The sequence below is a fragment of the Podarcis bocagei genome (assembly GCF_964188305.1).
Source record: "Podarcis bocagei genome assembly, chromosome: 9".
Classification (NCBI taxonomy): Eukaryota; Metazoa; Chordata; class Lepidosauria; order Squamata; family Lacertidae; genus Podarcis; species Podarcis bocagei.
In genome coordinates this window covers 21877468-21901285 of record NC_138134.1, presented here as the reverse complement: position 1 = coordinate 21901285, position 23818 = coordinate 21877468, and the positions used below count along the sequence as shown (strand labels likewise).

At 40.7% G+C, this 23818-nt stretch overlaps 1 protein-coding gene across 10 annotated transcripts in view; it reads left to right on the top strand.

Moving 5' to 3' along the window:
• Nucleotides 1-23818, top strand: part of PCM1 (pericentriolar material 1) — a 50514-nt gene that overhangs the window by 15854 nt on the left and 10842 nt on the right. For 7 of the 10 annotated variants that reach the window (XM_081208588.1, XM_081208589.1, XM_081208590.1 and 4 more), the window contains 21 exons: nucleotides 3664-3850; nucleotides 4856-5032; nucleotides 5882-6042; nucleotides 6352-6572; nucleotides 7294-7442; nucleotides 8552-8681; nucleotides 9099-9215; nucleotides 9307-9497; nucleotides 10355-10558; nucleotides 11156-11378; nucleotides 12056-12201; nucleotides 12646-12836; nucleotides 13727-13904; nucleotides 14426-14784; nucleotides 14897-15064; nucleotides 17053-17109; nucleotides 19515-19687; nucleotides 19778-19906; nucleotides 21222-21342; nucleotides 22125-22265; nucleotides 23647-23780. In XM_081208588.1, the coding sequence (XP_081064714.1) occupies nucleotides 3664-3850; nucleotides 4856-5032; nucleotides 5882-6042; nucleotides 6352-6572; nucleotides 7294-7442; nucleotides 8552-8681; nucleotides 9099-9215; nucleotides 9307-9497; nucleotides 10355-10558; nucleotides 11156-11378; nucleotides 12056-12201; nucleotides 12646-12836; nucleotides 13727-13904; nucleotides 14426-14784; nucleotides 14897-15064; nucleotides 17053-17109; nucleotides 19515-19687; nucleotides 19778-19906; nucleotides 21222-21342; nucleotides 22125-22265; nucleotides 23647-23780 (3557 nt within the window). The remainder of the gene's footprint in view (nucleotides 1-3663; nucleotides 3851-4855; nucleotides 5033-5881; nucleotides 6043-6351; nucleotides 6573-7293; nucleotides 7443-8551; nucleotides 8682-9098; nucleotides 9216-9306; nucleotides 9498-10354; nucleotides 10559-11155; nucleotides 11379-12055; nucleotides 12202-12645; nucleotides 12837-13726; nucleotides 13905-14425; nucleotides 14785-14896; nucleotides 15065-17052; nucleotides 17110-19514; nucleotides 19688-19777; nucleotides 19907-21221; nucleotides 21343-22124; nucleotides 22266-23646; nucleotides 23781-23818) is intronic. The other 3 variants (XM_081208591.1, XM_081208586.1, XM_081208594.1) reach the window with 1 other exon arrangement.

Below are 23818 nucleotides of genomic sequence, written 5' to 3'. Positions count from 1 at the left end.
TTGATACAATCTGGTCTCCCATTTTCTCTTTTCTTGAAGAACAGGGTATTTTAATGCCTTCATCATCACAGAGGTGTCTATGGCAGTGTTTCCCAACCACTGTTCCGCGGCACACTAGTGTGCCGCGAGATGTTGCCTGGTGTGCCGTGGGAAAAATAAAAAAATTCGAAAGATTTTTTTTTTAAAGTAAAATTTTCGATTGGGGCGCTGTCACTAGATGACCCCTGGTGTTTCCTCCCTCCCTCCCGCTCTGCGCCTCCCTCCTCCTCCTCCGGGGAGGCCCTTCCTGGCTCTCGGCCAAGGCTTGGCGGCTGCCACTCACTCACTCACTCACTCGCTCGCCCACCCGTCCCTCCATCCCTGCACCCGGCCTCTCCCCCTCCGTCCCTGGCGCGGGGGCTGCCGGGATCCGTAGTCCCCTTGCCCTTGGGCTCCGCGCCCGCGCGGGGTGCGCAAACTACGTTTCCCAGCGTGGCCTGGCGGGCCGGGCGTTTTGTTTGAAGTGCTCTTCTCCCGGCCATGGAATGAGCGCGGCGGCGGCCAGGCGGGCAGGGGCTCTTCCGCGCAGACCCCGCGCAGCCTGCCTGCGCCCCCGCGGAGATCGGGCGGCAGGATGGAGCCCGGGGATCCCCGCAGAGGCGGAGCGGCGGAGGCGAAGGCTGCCCCCCAGGTAGGGCTGCGTCGGGGGGGGTTTATTTTTGCAATGCTGCATCCGCGCCGGAGGGGACGCATCAGACCGCGGGGAGACCCCTTGCCGGGCGTGCAAGGCAATGCATGCGTGCAGGCGTTGCATGGAGTGCAGTGCAATGCAATGGCAACGCGGCGCCCTGCATGCATGCATGCAACTTCCACCGGCGCTCCGGACTTGGCAGGTGAGGGGGTCCCCAGTGGGCGGCAGAGAGAGCCGGGAGGGCGAAGGGGAGCCGGGGGGAGCAGCGCTGCTCCCCGAGCCGAGCCCGGGGGGAAACTTCGGCGTCGTTGCGCCGGGTGTTGGAAGCGGAGGCTGGCGGGGGCCCCTCACCTGCAAAACCTGGTTGCCTCTCATATATTTCGTGCATTGCATTCATCGCCCGCTTTCTCCTCCAAGGAGCTCCCGGGGGCGCGCGTGGTTCTCCCCGTGTTATCCTCGCAACAACAGCCCTGCGAGGTGGGTCAGGCGAGTGGCCCAAGGGAGCACCCAGGGATTGTCCTGGCCAGGTGGGGTGATTTGAACCCTGCTCTCTGCCCGGTCTTCGTCCTCATTTAGCCCCCACATGTGCATGACTGTGCATGACTGAGGTTTTCCCCCCTCGTCTTGGCTATGGTGTGAGTCTGTCCTGTTAATTAATGGGGTTCTGCCTTCGGAGAAGATGAGCCAGCCCTCAAGGAGGTGATTATGTAATTTGCTAGCAATTCATGTCCCTCCCAGCGTGACGCTGCGCGCTGACGTCACGGGGCTGTAATGGTGGTGTGCCTCGAGATTTTTTTCATGAAACAAGTGTGCCTTTGCCCAAAAAAGGTTGGGAAACACTGGTCTATGGAGGTGTCATCATCACAGAGGTGTCTATGGAGTAGATATATACATTGAAAATCTTAGCTTTTCTTTTTAAAAAAGGAACCTACCTGTTTGTTAAGTCTGACACTAGAGGTCTGTCTCTAAATATCCCTGCTCCTCTGTAGGCTTTCTTAATAATAAATACTATTTATATGCCACCACCTGACTTAGATGCTCGGAGAGCCATGTTGTGGACATTTTCCCCCCAATTTTTTTTAAAAAAATGCCCAGGATTTTAACTGATTTTATATCAACTGCTTTTTGTATTTTTTACTGTTGCTATAATAATTGCTTATGTTTCTGATGTTTTTGATTTATATTTGTTTTATGGTTCTCTTTTGTAGACTATCTTGAGAATAATAATAATGTAAAAAAAGAATAAGGCTGCTAGATGCATGCCACTAGTCTGAGCCTTTAGACAGTTTTTTTAGGGGGGTATCCAGATTCCGCCTCTTTTCTCCATTTCAAGACAAAATTACAAAAGTCACTCATACTCCGTTCCACACTCCATGAGTTCCAGCCATAGTTAAGATGGGGAAACTGCTACCTGTGATACCACTCACAATACCAAGGTGCCCAGTGAGATCTGACAAGAATAACTGTAATGAATAGATGCAAACCTTGACATAAGGCTCCTGATTGTCAGCAGATACTTGTGACAGTATCAACTGGCAGGAGTTCTGCCCTGGGCATCTTGTCTGTGCATTCAAGCTTGAAAGCCCACCAAAAATGTTATTATCAAAGCTCACAAGATCAAGCAGAACCAAGTCTCCAACTGGTAGCTGCTCCCTCCAGAGGGAGCTAAAACCATCCTAATGTCTAGCACAGCACAGCTTATCAAATGAGAGTGGAACACAGTGGCAGATGGGCTCTGTAACACTTCATTCAAGCCCAGAGAATGAAGCCTTGATGCAACCATTATCTAAAAAATGTTTCAGCTGTCCAGCAGCAGACCTAATCATTTCTTCACCCCTGTCAACCACAAACAAATGCACTTCTCCATGGAGTGAGCGGAGGCAATAGATCAGGGGTCAGCAAACTTTTTCATCAGGGCACTGGTTCACTGTCCCTCAGACCTTGTGGGGGGCTAGACTATATTTTGGAGAAAAAAATATGAACAAATTCCTATGCCGCACAAATAACCCAGAGATGCATTTTAAATAAAAGGACACATTCTACTCATGTAAAAACACACTGATTCCTGGACCGTCCACGGGCCGGATTGAGGAGGTGATTGGGCCGGATCCGGCCCCCGGGCCTTAGTTTGCCTACCCATGCAATAGATGCTCTTCCAGCATGAAATGTAGTTTATACGTTCCCCATAACACCACTGATATGATAGTCCAGGTGCAAGGGAACAGGTCTCAGTCACCTTAATGGCACCCTACCAACCGTGCCACCTGTGGTTTTCCATATTCCTTTGCTTAGCAACCATGCCCCTCTGATTCTCTGTGGTCAAGGCCAACCATCTTTTTTCAAGGCTCGATCAGACACTCTGACCTAGTATACCTACAGCTTGCAACTTGGAAGCTTACCAATGATCACGGCACAAGTTTGGGTACCCAGCAGAATTGGTCAACGGCATTCTGCCCAACAGGAGATAGAAAAATCTATTGGAACATAGAGCTGGAGGAAGAAAGTGGACCACAGGAAAAAAAATAGGCATTAAGGAGTTATTGGGCTTCTGACTTACATTACATTCTGACTAATGTAAGCAGACTTACATTAGAATTCAGGTCCAGTACACTGCTATGACAAGCCTCTGCACTGTCTGTGGTCCTTTCCAAGTCAGGCTTCAGACCCCATGGGCTTTATCCCCATCGTAAAAGATTTTATCAGTGATTGGTCAATCATTTGAATTTGGATATGGGTAAAAATAGTTCTTAAGCAGAAATGTCCTTTTTTTAAACAACGTGTTATCTTAGAAGTGAAATGGGGGGAAGGCACTTGTATTCTTTATTTTTAAATCTGCTTGATTTAATCTGAGTCATAATTTTAATTTGTTAATATAGTGTATTAATATACTAGGGCTGCAACATTTAATTATGATAGAAATAGTCCTTCAGAGGTTTTTGCATAAAACGAGATGAAATCTAGTGTCATCTAATTTGCATTCTTTCCGGCTTCAGGGTCTCCTCAGAGAAGTGTTGATCAAAGAAGTACAGCTTCAGTAGCTTCTGCACCTGTAGGAATAGCAGCTGCTGTCAATGAAGAATCTAACAGCTTAGCATCATCTGTTGCCTATCATCCAGACTCTGTCACCTCACAGAATGACAGCGAAGAGGACGACAACTTAAATCCAACAGAAAAGCTACAGTAATATATTCTAAATTTTTGGATAAACAGTTTGTTTTATTAGTTTGGTTTATGAAGCAGTTACCCATGGTAGATATTTGAGAGCATATGTACGATATAAGAAAGGGCTTTTAAGACACAAGTGCTTCCTAACACTTGTTTTGAGAGAGACTGCACTGCAATAGATAACAATTTAGTTGGGTGTTCAAACCGATTGCAGATAAAAGCCAACTTCGATGCTTGATGTTAATTTAGATACTTGGGTACTGAACACTCAATTGTCCGCGTACATTCTGGTTTAATTTTTTGACTAAATAGACTTAGCTGCTATACCTTGTGGATACACACACACAATTCAAACAATAACTTGGCCATGCATTATTAACTGTAATGTGCTCTTTTCAGGATGGTCGAAATCATATGTTAAACTAGGCTCTGAAAAGCAAAGTATTGACAACAGTATGAGAGATGGTAGGGGAGTTACAAATCAGAAAGTATGGTTCAGATCTCAGCTGTGGCAAGATCTCAATAGATGGCCTTGAGTGTGCTGCTCTCTCAGCCACAGTACCCCATCTACAGTTCATAGAAAATACTGACCTACCTTTTTATAGTGTTGTCAGAATTAAAACAATATAATGTATGTGAAGTGATTTGAACACCTAAGTGAATGCTGCTGATGGCCAGATTTCAAAGTAACTACTCAGATGTCTGGCATGGTGTCGTTTAGCTATTCTTGTGTCATAAAACTCCTGGTCTTGTCAACTAGCTAGCTTATACCTAGTCAAAGTAATCAGAAGTTCCCATCTTCTGTCATTCTCCCATCCTCCTAATTTATAATATTATTTTTGTGGCTATACACACACAATTTCCCCAGTGCATATCAAGAGCAACCTCCTGCTTTGTCCAGAACTAGATTTTCCACAGCTTGTACTTTCCTTGATGTAATAAAATAATAAACATGAATCTCAAGTTGCCCCCACACCACTATTCAAAGGAAGCTGACAGTTGGACCTCTTTCCTTTGTAGGAAGTTGAATGAAGTTCGGAAGAGACTAAATGAATTGCGTGAATTAGTCCACTACTATGAGCAGACATCTGATATGATGACAGATGCTGTAAATGAAAACACTAAAGAGGAAGAGGAGACAGAAGATTCAGAGTGTGATTCAGACCATGAGAATCCACAGCCAGTTACCAATATTAGGTAGGTTGGTTGCTATGGCTGTTGCCTCCTAAAGCGCTGCTGCTATAATGATAAGAAATAACCTTAAACATAAGCTTGCTATAATTATTGATCTTGTCAGAAATACCTAAAGTCTGACCTGGTATTTATGAGAAATGGGGAAAGCAGCAGTGCAAACTTAATATTCTCCTGCTTTTTCTTCTGCAGTGATATGTAGGGTGTACATATGTTATTTTTCTTCTTTCCCCCGCCCTCTCCCTGCTCCCATAACTCAATTCTCCCAACTTTTGTTTGCTTGGGATTTGGGAAACTGGGCTTGTTAAGGTGATGCACTTTTCCCATTAGATAAATTATTTCAAAAACAAGACAAAGAACCCACTATTATTATAGTATTAGCACAATATTTATTTATATTCCACCATTTCCCCAGACTGGGACTCAAGGCAGCTTACAGATAAAATATAAACCGCTAAAAGTATAGACTTCTGTTTTCTGAAATTTAATGCAGACACAAATTTTTTAAAGGATTTTTATCCATTGTTGTTGAATGATTGTATTGCTGCAATTGGTATGTTCAGTTCATTTTTGGTATGAAAATAAGAGTTCTAGTTAGGTCAGTTACTTATTTTTGCTGTGGTAAGATCTAGTACTAGGAGCAGAATCTGTTTCATAAGTACCAAACCAAAGGTGAAGACTGGTAAAATAAAGATTTTAGAGGATCATAATTGTTTTCTAGTGCCACCTATCTTAGATTTTGTAAATATTTCATTCCCAATTTTTAATTTAAAAAATCTATTCTGTCATGGAGCTTGTAAAAAACCTAAGGGTGCTTAAAATTTAAATGATGCTTAATTTGGTTTCCTCCTCTAGAAATCCACAGGGCACCACTAACTGGGGAGAAATGAATTGCAATAGTAATAGCAATTTGCAGTGTGGAACTAATAACAGAAATGGACGGCATCTTAATACATCTTGTGAAATAAACAACCGATCTGCTAATATAAGGATGCTGAATATGCCCTCAACTTTAGGTACGTTTCAAAATAGTATATTGTGCAGAGAATGTAATGTGTGGCAGTATTCAAGTCCTCTCAATTTATTAATCACATGGGGATTAATCAATTTACTCTCTAGATTTGTGTATGGGTAAAGGCTATTTCTGAAGCAGAACACATACACTCTATTTAGAAGATACGTGTAAGAATGGAGAGCCACTCTCTTAAGCTGGTGCTTTCCATCTGTAAATTTTGTAAGTCCTTTAAAAAAAAAAGGTTGGGCATATTTTTAAAAATTGGTTGCCCAGATTTTAAGTGATTTCAGTTCCTAGTGTGTTCTTTCAGATTGCCATTATAATAGAGAAGATGGTGGTGCTGATATTCCACAAGGTGAAGATGAAGCTGATGCTGAAGTTGATCGAGCCAGTGAAGCTTCCCTATCCAGCCGCAGAACCAGCATAGCTGAGGAGGCTCCTGCCGATGCGGAATTTGAGCAAAAGATCAACAGGCTTATAGCAGCAAAACAGAAACTTCGACAACTGCAAAACCTTGTTGCTATGGTACAGGTCTGTTTTCATTTAATAAGTTCCTTGCCAGTGTGCTAACTTAAATTAAAGCAATGGGTAGAATTAAAAGTAAGGCTAAGGAGCTCGCTCCATCAGCCCTAGCATTTCTGCTTGAGTGATGGAACACTTTCCCCTTCCTTCTCCCCATGTGCTGTTTTGAGGGGTTCTCCCAACCTGCAAGAGTGGGTTTGGGGGGATGGGGGAAACGCCCCGCTGTGCTAGTGGGAATCCTTGAGCTGGCTTCTACCATCAACTGCGTAGTTTAATCTGGCCCAATATTGTGTGTGATTGTTGATTGTTGTCGTTTTTCGTACTGTAATCCGGCTTCATCAGTAAATGATGAAATGCTTTTAAGCTGCGGAAACCTGAAAACTTCTTTTTCAGTATCTGAAGGTATTAAATAAAAATTTTATTTCCAGCTCTCGATTACAGATGGTCTCAAAAGTTGACATATTTTTAGTATCAGGAAAAAGAGGAAACCCAATAGCAAGCAATTTTGAAGGTTTATTTGGGACATCTTCCAGTCAAATTAAAGCATTTTCAGTTGTATTGATTTCAGCAGGAAGGTGCTGAAAACATGCTTAATCAATGGGATTTTGACTCCGGTGCACCTGACAACAAAACTGCTTTGGATGGCGCAAAAGAGAGAGAGAGAGAGACAGAGAAAGGAAAGGTGGAAGGCTCAGTGAGGTCATAGCTGAATACACTGTTTCTATTATAGGATGAAGAAGTGGAACCAGAGGCTTCAGGACAGGGTAACATGGATCAGTTCTTTGTGGCTGAAGAGGAAAAAGCGCAACAGCAACCAAACAATATTCGAACCAGTGCAAACAAGTCCCAGAAAGGTGTCGTTCTGAATGAAAAAGCAAGGTACAGTCTTTTTCACATGCATTAAAGTTAATGATGAGGCAGATTTACTGACTGAATTTGAGGGGATTATATATAATGTGAGAGTTTTTGGAATCCACTTGAATGCTGCAGAGACTCCAAAAAAGGGCAGGGCTGCATCCAGTGCCTTTCTGGAATCCTGGGCTGCCATCATTCCTTTACTTACTGTACATGCAGGTCCCAAACACAATGCATTCCATGGAAATTGTTCATTAGGCGAGTGTCGACATAACAAGTCCACAATTTCCATTATTTCCTATGGAAATATTTCTAATCTGGGATCTCTCCCCCCCCCTTTTTTTTTCATTGGTTTCTTCCGGAAATGGCTGTAGCTAATCTGCAAAAGAGAGACAAAGAGAGGGGACGGACTAATTTGTCCAATCTCTCCTGTTCAATTTGTCAGAGCTCTCTCGCTTGCTGCTCCCTTCCCTCCCTGCCTGGTTTCTGCCTGAAAATGACTTCTGACCATCAAAGCAGAAACAAGCAAGGAAATAAGGAAGTGTGCAAACTCCTGGTGTTCAGGTCTCTGAATCTGTGGTGGTTATAGTGAGGATTTGGCATAATTCTTTACATGCGGATAGGTGAATTTTGGAAAAAATGAAAAATATGCCTTGGAAGCCGTTTGGCTTCCGAAAAAGGTTCAGAAATGGAAGCATTCACTTCCAGGTTGTCGGCGTTCGGTTCCAAATTGTTTGGCTTCCGAAGCATTCAACAACCAAGGTTCCACTGTACCTCCCATGATGCCTGGTTACCCATACATCATTTTTGAATGAGATTGTCTAAGGAATGTGGAGTGTGTGGCCCTCCATCTGTTCTTGGGAGTCCAACCCTCAACAAGGGATGATGGGAGTTGGAGTCCGGTAACATCTGGAGGGCCACAGGAACTCAACTCCTCAGCTAAGGCCTCATATACCCTTTCTAATTTAGGTGGGACTGTCTTGGCCTTATGTCCTTGCTATTGGTTTGTGGTATATAACACTCTCACTTGGGAATGCTGTGGAACTGGAAGGCCTTGCCCAATACAGAATTGATTGGTGCAAGAAGAAGAAGAATACATTTTAAACTAACATGAGAATGCTTTATTGTTGTAGAGAGAAATTTTATGAAGCCAAGCTTCAGCAGCAACAGAGAGAATTGAAACATCTCCAAGAAGAAAGGAAGAAACTGATGAAGATCCAAGAAAAGATCCAGGTGTTGCAGAAAGCTTGTCCAGATCTTCAAGTAGGTAGAATGGTGGTTTAACATGAGAGAGGGAAATATAAAATCCCAAGGGCAACCCTGCTTGGCATCTCAGCCACAAGATTATTAACCCTAGCATTTATTCATTTAAACGAAGGGTGTGTTAGCCCTTGTGGTTATAAATATGAGTTTTGAGCATAGGATTGCCAATATACTGAAAGGTCAGAAATAGTGAGAAAAAGATGTGTGCTTGAAAGACGATGGGTCTGTAAATAGCTGGATGAGTAGTTCAAAAGCTTGGAGCATTAGTTTGTAGACATCAGTCTTGTGTTGGCTTGCAGGCTTGTTGAAAAATGAAATTGAGTGGATCACTAAAGCCAGTGATGTCGCAGATTTCATTAACTTGATAAAGGTTCTTATTCAAATACTAATAATGTAATTTTAACACTTTATTCTTAGTTGTCATCTGGTGTGGATAATTGCCCTGGGAATACTTCAGCGCCAGCTGCGAATGAAATCAGCGCAACCAACAAGATTGTGGTCCAACCAGAAGAAACAGCCACAACCGATACTGAGGTGCTTCATATTCTTGTGTATAAAACTGCAATAGCATATTTTGAATTGCATTGCATTAAAATATTTTCTCTTAATATTTTATTTTAAACAGCTTTGGTCTAAGATGCGCAGACATGAGATTTTGAGAGAAGAATTGCGACAGAGAAGGAAGCAGCTTGAAGCCTTAATGGCTGAGCACCAGCGGAGAAGGGACCTAGCAGATACCACATCTGCTTGTGCTGGATCTACTAAAAGTGATGGATCAGAGACCCAGTGCACTCCCCAACAAAGCAGAACAGAAAAGTAAGAGAGAAAGTAAAATACCCTGCTTTCTCATCTGGTGTATATTTAAGTTGTATTCACTGCAAAGATAAATACTTTTCAAAAATGGGTTTAGATGTGTTACTTTTAAATGTGGCATAATTAGAATAGCCTAAACTGAATCTGAGCATTGCTTTCTGCTAACCAGTTTAAAGAAGGTAAGAGATCCCCTCTTATCTCTTCCTCCCCAACCCCAGTAGACTTACACTTGATCACTGGTATGATAATACTGCTTCCTCACGTCTGTGCACCTTTTCATCAGCAGCGTGCAAGCTGTTATACCAATCTAAAAAATTGCCCTGTTCTTGAGGATGTTCATTTCTGGAACTGAATTATATACTCCTCTCCTATACCCACACTTGAAAAAAAATCCTCTTAAGACTTCATTCCCACAGTGGATTTTGAATCACTGTTATGACTAGCCAGATTAAGCAGGTTAAATAGCCATGCTTGCTACTTTTAGTCCAGGAGACTTGAGCAGGCACTGTCTGGTTATAAACAATTTGGCCTTGCCAAAAACAAATAAATATCTAAATCCTTATACTGGAAATACATAGCTGTGAACTAAAAAATGCAGGAGCAAGTAAGAACAAAATTTATATTCTGAAAGGTGGGGAAATAATCTAAAAATGACATAAATCAAAAGTCATAATTTGAATCGTGCAGAATTCCTAAAAGGCATAGAGATAAATCAAAGCAAATTGTGTTTCTAGAACAGGAGATTAATTTGAGACGTGTATGTTAACTATTTTTATTCAGCATGCAACTTAGTTTTTAGTGATCTAATTTTACCTTACACTTTAGCAGCAGAATGACTGTTTTTTAATACCTGATGCTAGAACCATGGCAACATGGGGAGGGTCTACTCAGTGTGCATTTGATGAAGATGAAGATGGTGGTGATGAAGATGCATATCTGTCTGACGGGCTTGGTCAAGTGGAAGAGGAAGAGGAAGAGGAGCAAGAATCTAGTTCCAATGAGTACTCTGTGTGTCCCAATAACACAGATCAAAGTACATATTGTGCAAAGGAAGATAAGGAGAGGTTAGTTTTGCATGTTAATTACCGATAGTTAAGTTGTAAACTGCTTCAAGAAAACGTTTTCCCTTTGCTGCTTATTAAGCTGTGCATTATGATGCTAGTCCTTTCTTATATACCGTGAAGTTTACTCTGAAAGGTTTTATATAACCTGAAACTATGAACGTGTGGCTATCTAGTGTAATATTTTCTGTAATTTCATTGGTCAGCCTACAGTTCATTTGTGCAGTATTACTGATGTTTAACTTCTAAGCCCCATTCCAAACATTTGTTGGAATGGTGAGAGACATGCCTCTGTTCTGCTATCACACAGAGCCCTGGCATTATGCATTGTGTTCTATCTCAAAGCCAGATAAAAGAAATTCCTGCTCATCAAAAAGAGGATGAAGGGACACTGTACAAATTAGGTGATTACATCATGTTACCTGCATGGTGTGAAGGGAAAGAAGCATGTTTGCTCTGGACTAGCCTTGTGTTCCTTCAGAACTGAATTGCTTGTTTCTCATTGGCCTCGTAACTGTCTTTTTACTTAATGAAATGCTTTGTACCAAGAGCACAATTTAGAAATGTGTAATCCCTTGTCGAAACACTCATTGTTCTCAGCTGGAAGAATCCTCGTCCTCTTTCAGCAGATGGAAACTACCGTCCTCTGGCTAAAGCAAGGCAGCAACAGAATATCAGCATGCGGCGGCAAGAAAACCATCGCTGGATGTCTGACCTTTCTCACGTAGAAGAGAAAGAACAATGGCAAGAGCAGATTAACCAGCTAAAGAAACAGCTTGAATTCAGTGTCAATATTTGTCAGACTTTAATGCAGGATCAACAGGTAGAATGTGAAAGACTTCTTTAATTTTCTCTTCTGCATTTTCCCATCCAACAGGCTGGATATTTCCTACATTTCTGTCCTTCCTGTCTTGTTGATGAGGCAGAATTGAGCCCACCGCTGAAGGGGATTATACTTTGGAGAGGGGGAGATTGCCATTAATTTTAAAGGATTCATTTTTCAGTATTTAAAGGGTGGTTTCCAGCTTATCATTTCTTCTGAATATGTGTCAGAACAACTCCAGATATATCATCCTTTCTTGATCCTGCTGCTTTTGGCTTCCAGAATTGAATATTTAGACCCATTGAAGTGAACTTCACGGTTATATTAGGTTCATTGCATAGTCGCAAGTTTATGGAATGATCCCCAAAAAGATGTGTTTTCCATCTGGATTTTAGAAATAAAATCCTTGTTCTGCAAGACTTTTGGTTAGGGTCTGGGCAGTAGAATATTTTAATGACTAACATTATCATTTTGTTTTATCGTATATCATTTTAAAGGCGTGAATGTTTGTTATTTTATCCTGGCTCAAGATTGTGGAAAGATGGGACAAAGAAGCTGAATGAAAAGTTAATATTCTATACCCACTCACCTCCTTTGGGGAAGGAAGGGTAGGGTAGAAATCTAATAAATAGAATTAATTTTAATGGATCTATATTTTCATATATTTTTCTCTGCAGACTCTCTCCTGCCTGTTGCAGACATTGCTTACTGGCCCTTACAGTGTGTTGCCCAGTAACGTTGCTTCACCACAAGTACACCTTATAATGCATCAGTTAAATCAGTGCTATACTCAACTGACTTGGCAACAAAATAATGTTCAAAGGTATTCATTTCAATTTTATAGATGTCTGTTCCATACATTTGAGAGAAGACAGGCTGGAATGATGCACAAAAATGGTGTCTTATATTTATTGTATTTAAGAAAATACTTGTCATATTAGACTGTTACGTGTGCGCTCCCGCATTAAAGAGTGCTCCAGAAGCTCAGTGCAAGAAACACATTGTAGTGACATGTTATGTAATATTTCAAAGATAAATTACGTGTTATTTTTATGAGATCAATAGAAATGAGACTGTAATGGTCTGTCTTGATAATTCTGTGATCATGTTAGAGCTCTGTCATATTTTAACCTTTGTTGAAATTGCTTACGGACTGAAATTTGGAAACAGATGCATTTCTGCTTACTGGTATTAGCTTCAAAGACTGATTTGTCCTTGAGTGCTTATTAGTCTGTGCATTTGAAATTCAGATACCATTATTTCACAGGTTGAAGCAAATGTTAAATGATCTAATGCGCCAGCAAGAGCAACAGCAGACAAGAACAACTTCAAAGGAGAAAGACAGCAGGGCTCCACCGCCTCCATCACCAACTATGTTTTGTCCCTTTGGTTTTCCTTCCCAAACAATGAACCTGTTCAGCATGCCTGGGTTCACAAATTTCTCCTCTTTCCCACCAGGTAGGCATTTCCAGAACTGCACAAAATTACTAACAGCAGATCTCCATGTGTTTTCCTTCTTTGTTCCCAAGATAAGCGCTTCAAAGCAGCATTTCTTGCCTTCACGTTGTTTTACCTTGAAAGCAAACCCACCCAAGTCTCCATGAATTTTTCCTCACTAATTTCATTGTAGCGCATTTATTCACAGCATGACTTAAATGTTGTGCTCTCTCTTCAGTCCATCTTCCTAACATGCTTTCCTCAATACTATGGAGTCTCAGAAGGAAAAAAGTTTTAAAGTCCTTCTTTCACAGTAGGCTAGATAAGCAATAGCATACATAGATGTATCATAATAATATGCATTTATTTCATTGTATATTTTAGACGTCATCTGTATATAATAAAATTGAGTTCATTTGAGTTACTCTATTTCCTAAATAATAATGTGAAGCCATTACTCTCTGATAGTTGTAGGTAAATACAAGGATTAAAACACCCAAGGATTAAATATAAACCAGTTATAATTTGCTAGTCCTCATCTAGATATGGCAACAGTTACCATAGATCTTAAACACATCTATAAAGTAATGCTTTTGGTGAAAGGCAATGTTTATTTAGAACAATGAATACTTTTACTTAATATATACAGTGGTTTTGTTGCCTCTGCCATAATAAGTGACTCAAATCAGGAATAGTTTTCAGTAAATATAGTATAGAAGTTGTTACGGTTTCTTCCCTAGTTATTTGTTATTTTGTTGAAATCGTTTTTTTAAAACTTAAATTATGGGAAAAGATTGGATACAAACTTGATAGCATTTTTATGGTCTATCATACATCTTTCTTTGTATTTTATAATATAAACTTTTGAATCGTAGAAGGAGTAATGTTTCTGATGTGATTTCTTTTCACAGGTATAAACTTTGGCCCGATGTTTCCATCTGGTTTGGGGGATTTTCCACACAACTGTACAGCTCAGAACAGTGAACATCAGCAGCAACCCATAGAGCCTAACACCACTGGGAAAATGGACTATATGGCATTTCCAAAACCTTTTGAAAGTAATTCTACTGGTGGAGTAGAAAAACCAAGGTACTTGAAGCTTAAATTGAACTTTTGTTTGTGAGCCACACTTTTTATTCGGGCTCAAATTAGAACCTGTTCTTATGAGAGTGATTTAGTTATGAAATTGTATTTTTTGTTGTGCTGATCTCTCTGAAAGCACTTTTTCTTTATAGATCAGCCTATCAAATATCGTGATTTTGGATGAGATTTTGGGGCATAAGCAACCAGTTGTCTTTGCTTAGAGAAACAATCTATTATTGAAGCTCTGATTAGTTGCTGGTTCAAGCTTGTAAAGATCCAATATATTTCTTGAACCAGTTCAGCTTATTTCATTTCCAGAAGGAAAAATAGAAATGATTTGCCTGTATCCAAAGACCAGATCAGACTTTCCCATGCCTACTGAGAAAATATTAGTTGGGACACCTTTGGAACAGCGTGGGTGATAGATTTCAAATAATGGTTGTCTGGGAATACACTTCTTACCTTGGAAAACTTCTGACTTTGCCTCTTACCCCATGATTCTGATTCCCCTCCCCCCTCTATTTAAGAGGTCAGTTGCAACCTGAAGAAGAAACAGAGAATAGATCAACTAGGTCAAATGGGCACCAAGAAGGAGGAAAAGAAAAACATTTGTTCCTCAAGTCTGGATTTGCAATACCGGTACAAAACGCAGGATGTGGTAATCACAAAAATCAAACTGGCACGAGCAGGAGGAGAGAATTTGATGAAGAATCTCTGGAGAGCTTTAGTAGTATGCCAGATCCGGTGGATCCAACCACCGTGACTAAAACCTTTAAACCTCGGAAAGCGTCTGCACAGGCCAGTCTAGCTTCCAAAGACAAAACGCCAAAGTCCAAGAATAAGAGGAGGAATGCTTCTCAATTTAAAAACCGGTCGAGATCTAATGGTAGGTTCATATGAAACACCCATAATTCAGGGTTATTTATCTTTCAATAATCTTGGGGCAGGGTGGCTATGGAAAGGGCAAGCTGTACAAACTGGATCTTTCTTATTTTAAGGTTTTGAAAGTGCCAGTGTTTCCAGTACATGCGAGCCTTACAAGAGCAACAGAAGCAGACACTCAACTCGGAAGGAAGACGTTGTCCAAGCAAAGGTGTTCAGTAAAAAGAATCGAGAGCAGCTAGAAAAAATAATTAAATACAGTAGATCATCAGAAATGTCCTCAGGTACTTAAAAACAGTTAACAGTTTTTATTTTAAAGTGTACCAATTCAGTGGTTACTTGCATGCTTGAAGAAGAACTGGGAATCTTACTGGGATGGAAATTTTCAGGTAACCCAAATATTACGTTCACATAATTGTTACTTGCTAGTTTGTTTGTTTTAAACTACACTATGTATAGTGTAGATGGAAACTATTGTATGCTGAAGATCGTGCATGGAATTTTTGTCTGCAATCCTAAATATATTTAAATATAATGGCATCTAGTTTCTAGTGACCATGCACAGAACTGAGCCTTTAATGTTAATTTTCCCCTGCAATATTTTAATGGATTGTACATCCTGAAAGCCTCCTTCAGAGGGTTGGGTTGACCCTGTAGAATAGTGTTGGGGGATAGGGTGGAGGAATTGCAGAGAGGAGGCGGAATAGGACAAGAATGTATTTTCTCTTCCCCCAAAGCAGGAGCATCTCAGCTCCTTCAGTGAATTGAATGGTCTCTTTGGTTTGTGGAAAAGAGACTCTAGATTCAGCCCATTATATTAGGCTTTAGTTTTTTAAAAATATTTTAATGAAGCGTTGATTCCGTTGCTTTCTTCTTAATAAGAGAGGCTTGGGTAAAAATAAATAGCAACAACAGGTCTAAAACTACTGCTCTCAGTGTTGTTGTTTCTTCACTTTTAAAGGGACACATTCAGGTATATATTTGATCACTGCTGATTGCAGGTAATATTTGAAATCCAGTTTTGGATATTAGAGAGCATAAACAGAAGGCCCACACATCTCTATTCAAATGTTAAACATATTTGTTAAGCACAATTAATGATTTGCCTGTGGGCTGATTTAGAAATAACATGAAGCCATAGTTTAGCATTGCAAGAATGAGCCTCGCCTCCCACTTCCCTCCCCTCGTCCTGTGCCGCTACCAGGAGGCATTCAGAAGCTTTCTCTTCTTCATTTCTGATTAAGCACAGCTTGCCATGTAGTCCAAACCCAGACAAGCCGGGTTAATCTTACGGTTAGACGAAACAAGCTGTAGTTTATGAAGGCTGCTTTCCTTTCAGTAATCCCAGTTCTGGTTAACCACAATTTAGAGCTCAGATGACATGCTATAAACTGTCATTAATCTAAAGCTGGAGGAGGAGAATCCAGTCTCTTCCTCATAGTTGTGCCAGTGGAGGAAACACATGATTGCATGGGGAGGCTGGCCTGCTCTTGTAGCACTAAACCATGTTTTAGCATTGCAACTGAATGCCTCCAGTGTCCCTTTTTAACAACGTGGTGTGTGCATATGGGTTTCTTTTTTTTTCTCTGTCTCCCCCTTTTGGGGTTCTTTGAAATTGTGGGAGACCAGTGTGCTCTTGAGACTTGAATCAAGAAGGGTCATATTTTTGAATGGTCATATTTTCATGTTGTTTTTATTAGTTAATGAGTTCCAATTATGATCTCATTGAAGCTGTGTACAGGCGTGTCCCCATGTACACGAGTTAGACCGCGTATAAGTGTGACGCCCGGAAATAAATAAAAAGAATTAAACTGGAAAAGTGCTAAAATGTCGCAAAAAGAGTGGGAAAACAGCTAGCAATCCCAGAAGCCTTTGCACCCAGCTGTGAGGCTTGCAGGGAGGCTTAGATAAAAGTGTTCCCCACTTTCATGATTTCACATATACATGTGATACCTGGGAACGTAACCCCCGCGTAAGTGGAGAGGCGCCTGTATGTGGACATAGAGTGAGTGAGAAATCCAGTGCGCATACTTGAAAAATTCTTTCTGGGATCTTTTCTTTTCCCCCTTCGGAATTTTTTGTGGTAATATGCTTTTCTCAAATCACTCCCCTCCCCCAAGAGACATGGGTTCTCTGGAGATTTGTTTTGTTTTGTTCATTTGGATCACTAAATAGCCTTTCTCCCATTATTTCATTAGACCTTGCTTTTATTTCCGATACACATTTTTGTGTTTATCACTGTCTGTCCTTCCCACCCACCCCTTTCCTGCAGCACATGCTAGGAGAATACTGCAGCAGTCTAACAGAAATGCATGCATAGAAGCACCAGGTAATGCACTTGCTGCTTAGCTTCCAAACTTACCTTACCTTGATTTTCTGGTCTCTTGTCCTAACTAACAAGTAGCTTGCTTATTGAATTGGCAAAAGGTGCACTAATCCAAATGATACTTTTTTTTTTATCTACTTGCTTTCCTGATTAGGTACAGTGGTGCCCCGCAAGACGAATGCCTCGCAAGACGGAAAACTCGCTAGACGAAAGAGTTTTCCGTCTTGGAGGTGCTTCGCAAAACGAATTTCCTATGGGCTTGCTTCGCAAGACGACAATGTCTTGCGAGTTCCTGCTGGTTTTTCCCCTCCCCCCCCCTTTCCAAGCCGCTAAGCCGCTTATCAGCTGATCCGATCAGCAGATAAGCCGCTAAAAGCCTGAATCACAGAACGGATTCTTTTCGTCTTGCGAGGCACCACTGTACTTTATTGTTACTGAAAGTCATAGCCAACCCTGAACAACCAGTTAAGGCAAAGGTATTCAGGATGGTGCCCTCCAAATGTTTGGGAATAGAGTTGGCATCATTTCTGGTCATGCTAGAAGAGTCTAATGGGAGTTGGAGTCCAAAAATATGAAGGACACCATATTGACTATCCTGGAACTTAGGATTTCTGTGTCAGAGGGTATGACTTTCGGGCAAAGTTTTGCCCTGCTATCTCTTATGGTTGAAACTAAGCAGAGTGTATTCCTAAATCTTATTTATTTATCTATTTAAATACATAAATGCATAAAGCAAAAACAAACACATAACCCCCACATTTAAAAGAGCATATTAATCAGCTAAAGGCCTGGTTGAAGAGACACATTTTTGCCTGGAGCCTAAAGATACATAATGAAGGCCACCTCTTCCCACCATCTAAGAGCATAGACAGCAGAAGTTAGCTATCCCTCTTCAGGAAGGGGCTCTCTGCACCACCAGTGGATCCAGAAGTACCTGTTCGTGTTTTGAAATAGTTGAGGTACAGTACATGAAAATATTTCTACAATCTGCTGTTTGAGCTGCTGTTGGACCATAAAGCATGGATAGGTAGCATCACTTGGGTTCTTCTAGGAAAATGAAAGTATTGCTGTGTCTACTGTAGACGCTTAATCTCTCACTTGAGTAGATGAGGTCTTGAAAATCCAGCTGTCATGTCACCATTTATGCTGAGGTGAACATTTCAAAGGTGTGCCCTGCTGGCAGATCAGAGCTGGCAGTGCCCATTGGTCTCAAATAAGAGAAAAATTGGGAAGAAGTAGAAAAGGGGTGTGAAATGCCATCTGTCCTTTTAGATAAAAAGACTGATATTTATTTATTACTCGCCCTTAACCCTAAGCCAAAAGATCTATAGCTCAGTGGTAGAGCATGTGCTTTGCATCTTAAAGGTTCCAGCTTCAATCCTTGGCGTTTCCAGTTAGGGCTGGAAAAGACTGAGCTGGAAGGACTAATGATTTGACTTGGTATATGCAGCTTCCTAAGTTCTACATGTTTACTTTTGCCCAAAAGTAAATAGTACATTGTGGTTGCTGAAACTCAAAATTGGATTTTACTATACTTAAATGTGTTCAACTACTTAAGCAGCAAATACAAGGGTCATCTGATACCAAGTGTATTTTGGCTGCAATAGTTTCATTAGGTGCATGAAGTGGACAGCGAAACAAGATAGATTTGTTAGGCCAGAATCCAAAGAACCTCACAACTAGCTGCATGAGGTCCAAGAGTTGTTTTGGATCCCAGCCATACTTTTAAAGTATCCTGTGACCATGAGTGTTACACTAACACAGCTGATGTTTTGAAAAGTCATCCTTGACTTACACTTAACTAATGACCCAACAGGAAGATGTGCTACATCAACTATGCTTAGGATGCATTTGAAAACAAAATAGATCTAAAACCGAACCTCAGTGAACACATTGTCACCAAATATAGCTTTGTAGCAGTGTGACAGTAATTGTGTGGGGTTTCAAGTGAATTCATTGTTGCAATGCATTGTATTAATTATTATGTCAATTACGTTTTGTTGTATTTAGTTCCCTTTCGCAGGGCAAACATTCAGTAGATACTTGTTTAGCTCTATAAAATACAATATGCAGCAGTTCATTTGCACCTGTAAAAGAAGTACACAATGACAAGGACTGTAACTATTGTGTGCAGTACTCCCTTGTGCCCAGGGTCTTTTCCGCTGCCTGTTTATAGCAGCAGCCCCTTCCAATATCGGGAGGCTCTTTAAAAGCAGTTAAGGCACAAGGATCTGCTGCTAGAAGAAAATACCACTCCTTGCATGAGCAAAACCACTTTCCATCCACTCATGGAGGAGTTGCATCCCATCCATAAGGCACGTCCTTCTCAAAACTTGCATGCTGTAACAGGAGAGAAATTTCAATGGAGAATAATAATGGTACTTAATTCATTCTTTTTCTTTCTACAGAAACAGGCAGTGATCTTTCTATGTTCGAAGCTTTGCGAGACACCATTTACTCTGAAGTAGCCACTTTGATATCTCAAAATGAATCTCGCCCTCATTTTCTGATTGAGCTTTTTCATGAGCTCCAGATGCTCAATTCAGACTATTTGAGACAAAGAGCATTGTATGCTTTACAGGTACCTTAATAAAACCATAATTTTTGGACCTGCTTTGTTAAGCAAACATTTTCTTAATGCAATCATTAACGAAACTGTTGCATTGTATAGGATATCGTGACCAGACATACATCTGAAGAAAATGCAAAAGGAGAGTGTCCCAAACCACTGAACTCTGCAGGTTGGGCAGGATCAAATTCAGAACTTACTCCCAGTGAAAGCCTTGCAACGACTGATGACGTAAGGGTTTTGAAATCTTTGTCTGGGTATTTTAATATAAAATCCAACCTTTTTTAAATGGGTTTTAGATTTCGGCATAAATACATTTGATAATAAAATGTGTATGGATTTGAGCCATTAGACTTTGATGTGAAAATATTTGTTATGATACAACTTCAAATGGGAATTGTGCAAAAGTAAGAGAGAAATGCAGAGGTAAAGCTTGTTTCTTTTAAGCAATTGTGTAAAGTGATTATGTCCCCTAATTTTTTTTTTGTTGACAGTTGGTCTTTTCTGGAGGAGAGGTGATCTCTGGCCAGTTCAATGTCTTTCCACATAGCATTTTTCAACCTTATCATAGTCCTTTTGTATGATCTCTTAATTCTGAGCTCTGTGTACTTTGCTAAGGCTGCAATCCTAAACATGCATTTTAGGGAATATGCCACATTGAACAGTGGGAATTACTTTCAAGGGATGTGGCCTGGGCTTGGTCTTTCCCCAGGTGGGCAAGGCAACAACAGATTAACAGTCTATCTCTACCTAGGGCAGGCAGGACCAACTGTACCATACTAGTCATTAACTTCCATGACTCCCATCTCCAGTTTTTCCCCTACCTTGCCCCATGGACAGTTGATTTCTTCCAGCTTTTATCCTTTCTCATGACTGCTTTTACTCACTTTTTACTCCATTTATTTTCCCCTGAGTTTTCCTTTAAAATAAAAGCAAATATTCCTCAGCTTTCTCTTCTTCTCCTTTTGTTTCCTATTACTCCTCATTCAACATAATTCACAAAAATGTTATCTCTGTTGTGTTGTGTTAAGAACAAGTTGTTGTTCTCAAACTGTCAAGTGGTGGGTTTTTTTATTTTTAAAAATGACTTTGTTCTTTGGAGGTTCAACTAGCTGAAGATCTTTATACTGATCCGTTTTAAGAGGACTTAAGTTAGTTCTGCAGTTGCATATTTCAAATTCACCTTTTTGTCAGTTGAGGGTCGTTTTTTAAGTGTAAACGATTACTGTCTAAGGAACTACTTATAGAAATTGACAACAGGTAACACCTGCAACATGTTTTCTAGCTTGGAAGGATGAGCCCTTTATTTGGTGAACAATACTCAGAAGAATTTATCAATTAACCCCCCCCCTTTTTTCTAATTAAGCTTTAAACCATGTACATGAATTTTTTAGCCCAAGAATTAGCCCCTGATGCAAACACTTCAAGGTGATCCGAATTCTTAATTTAAGATCCTGGGTGACAATTTATGAAAACATGAGCGTTTGAGAGTGGTTAGTTATTTGTAGAAGAACACGTGCCAACTTGTTGTTTCCATATTTTGAAGGAGACATTTGAGAAGAACTTTGATGAAGGAGCCTGTAGAGAATGTGAACAACACGATGCAGACAATGGCAGCACTATGTCTACTTCTTCAAATTTTGAACCCTTTGCTACTGATGAGCTGGGTAAGCATAAACCTAGCAGTTGAACTATATACAGCAGTAACTCAAGTACCTTGTTAAATTGCCGCAACTGTTTTCTGTGAATCAGTCCTTCACTGATGCACTTCTTACACATAAAAATAACGATGCTTTTGTGTTGTTCACTTGTGTTCCTTTGGTGGTGAGAGAGGTTGAGGTTGGCCTAGGGTGTGATTGTTTGCTTGTGATTGGCTGTGGTGATCTTTGTTTTCGTGTGTGAGTGAGGTGGGTGGGTGTTTTGGATCAGGTTAGCCATATTGATTTGTATGCTGTTGGTGGATTATTGTCACTGTCCTGTTGGGCTGTGTGTGTAATAAAGGGGAGCCATACTGGGGTGAAGGTGTCTTCTTCTGTTTGTCCCCGTGTCAGTTTCAGTTTATTAGTTAATTTTTCTAGTAGGGCTGTTTCCCATACTATTTGGTACCAAACTCTACACACATTAAACATAATAGAAACACCGCCACCCGATCCCACCCCCATCCATCTTCCCTCTCTCCACCCCCCCTTTTCTTCTCTCTTTCTCTTTTCTTCTCCCCCTAATGCCTCAACAAATGAAATGGATTTGTAAAAATGTTACATGAAAAAAACAAACCAAAAACGAGGCACTACACTTCTGTAAAACAAGAAAATCCTTAATAAAATATTTTTTTTAAAAAAAAATAACGATGCTTTCTTCTTGCAGTTTTTGTATTTAACCTACACATAATAATGTTTGATTTCCAAAAACTTAAATACATATTGTAAAAGGTTTTGTTGCCAAAATACAGGCAACACTGTGATTCATTTAGATCAGGCACTGGCTCGGATGAGAGAATATGGACGAAAGAAAATGGCAGTTGAAAGTAACGTTGACTCTGAGGATGGGTGCTGTAGTAATCCCCATAATGCTTCTGCTTCTAAATTGGAAGGTACGATTTTGCACTTGCTTATTCATTTATCATAGTTTTGTCCTGCACTTTTTTGAAAGAACAGACACAATCCTACCAGGCAGTCTCCGTGCAGAGAAATGGAGCTGCGTCAAGTAGCTTAACACTGTTCGCTGGGCATATAAATGTTTGACAGTGGTTTATAAGCATTTTGTGTAGTATGATAATATGCTCAAGCTCCCTAGAGGCTGGTCCGCCAAGGCTACTGGGGCACATCCCTTGCGAAGAGAACGTCAAGCAATTTTTAACACACACACCCCTTCCAAATCTTAAAGCACACACACTCTTTCTTGTTCCACATACATATTGCTACTTAAACTCAGAGGAGTTCTGCAAACATTTCTGCCAGCCAGGCCGCTGCAGTTCATCCTAATCCAAAAGTATAGCTGTGGCACAGAGGTCCCTAGTGTGTTTCTCTAAACAGAAAAACCATGTGACTGATTGGACTTCCCTTCTAGGCAGCCCTACATGGGAGGTTCCTATTCCAATCTGTTGTTATTAAATCTCAGTATTGGCCTAGTAGGGTTTCCTTGATGGGCAGTCTCAGCATCCTTGTTTTCAATCAGAGGGGTTGCCAACTAGCCATGGCTCACAGCAGAAATGAAACAATAGTCAAGTAGCACTTTGATGCTTGCAGTTGTATTCTTCCGTAAGCCTTTGTGGATTAAGAATGATGCATCTGATGAAGTGAACTTTATCCCCCAACGATTATGCCATAAAGATGTATTAGTCTTTAAGGAGCTGGTGCTTTTTGTTGTTTGGTTCAAATTGTAGTGTGGTCTGTGGATTCATTTTTTCTTAAACATTGAGGTTTTTTCATGATTCCAAACCTCCCCCCCCCCCAATTTAAAATCAGAGACAGGTTGAAGGGAGGCTTAATTTTTATTATATTTTTATCCAGTCCACCTTTCCCCCAAGTTGCTCATGGTGGCTTTCATAAAGTCTCCTATTCCTCATGGTATCCTTACATCAACCCTGTGATGTAGCTTAGTCTGAGAGACAGTATGTGACCCAAGGTAACACTGATTTAAACCTTTGTCTCCCAATTCCTGGTCCACTTAATATCCTTCCACTGTAGTTCACATCCTGGAATAAAAGATGTAGAAGTGAATAATCTGTGGGAAGGGAATAATCTTTTCCCATAGGTCTGGAAATTCATGGCACTTTTAAGACTCTGTGATTCAGGCTGCAATCCTGTCCATCCTTAGCAGGGAGCAGTCCCTGTAGAATGTCAGTGTTCAGCTTATTTGGCATAAATTTGTAGTCTTTATATAATCAAAGTGCCAGAGTTTGTGACCTGTATTGAAACGGCAGCTTTATGAAAAGAACATTGATTTGAATATATATTTTTCTCTCTTTAAAGGTTCAGATACAGCTGAAAGCCATTGTGCAGCACAGTCTACTGAAGCGCCTGCTGTTCCTTGTCCTCGAATAGATACCCAGCAGCTTGACCGGCAAATCAAAGCTATTATGAAAGAGGTTATCCCATTTCTGAGGGTAATCAAAATTATATCAGTAAACAGAGCTCTCTCTGA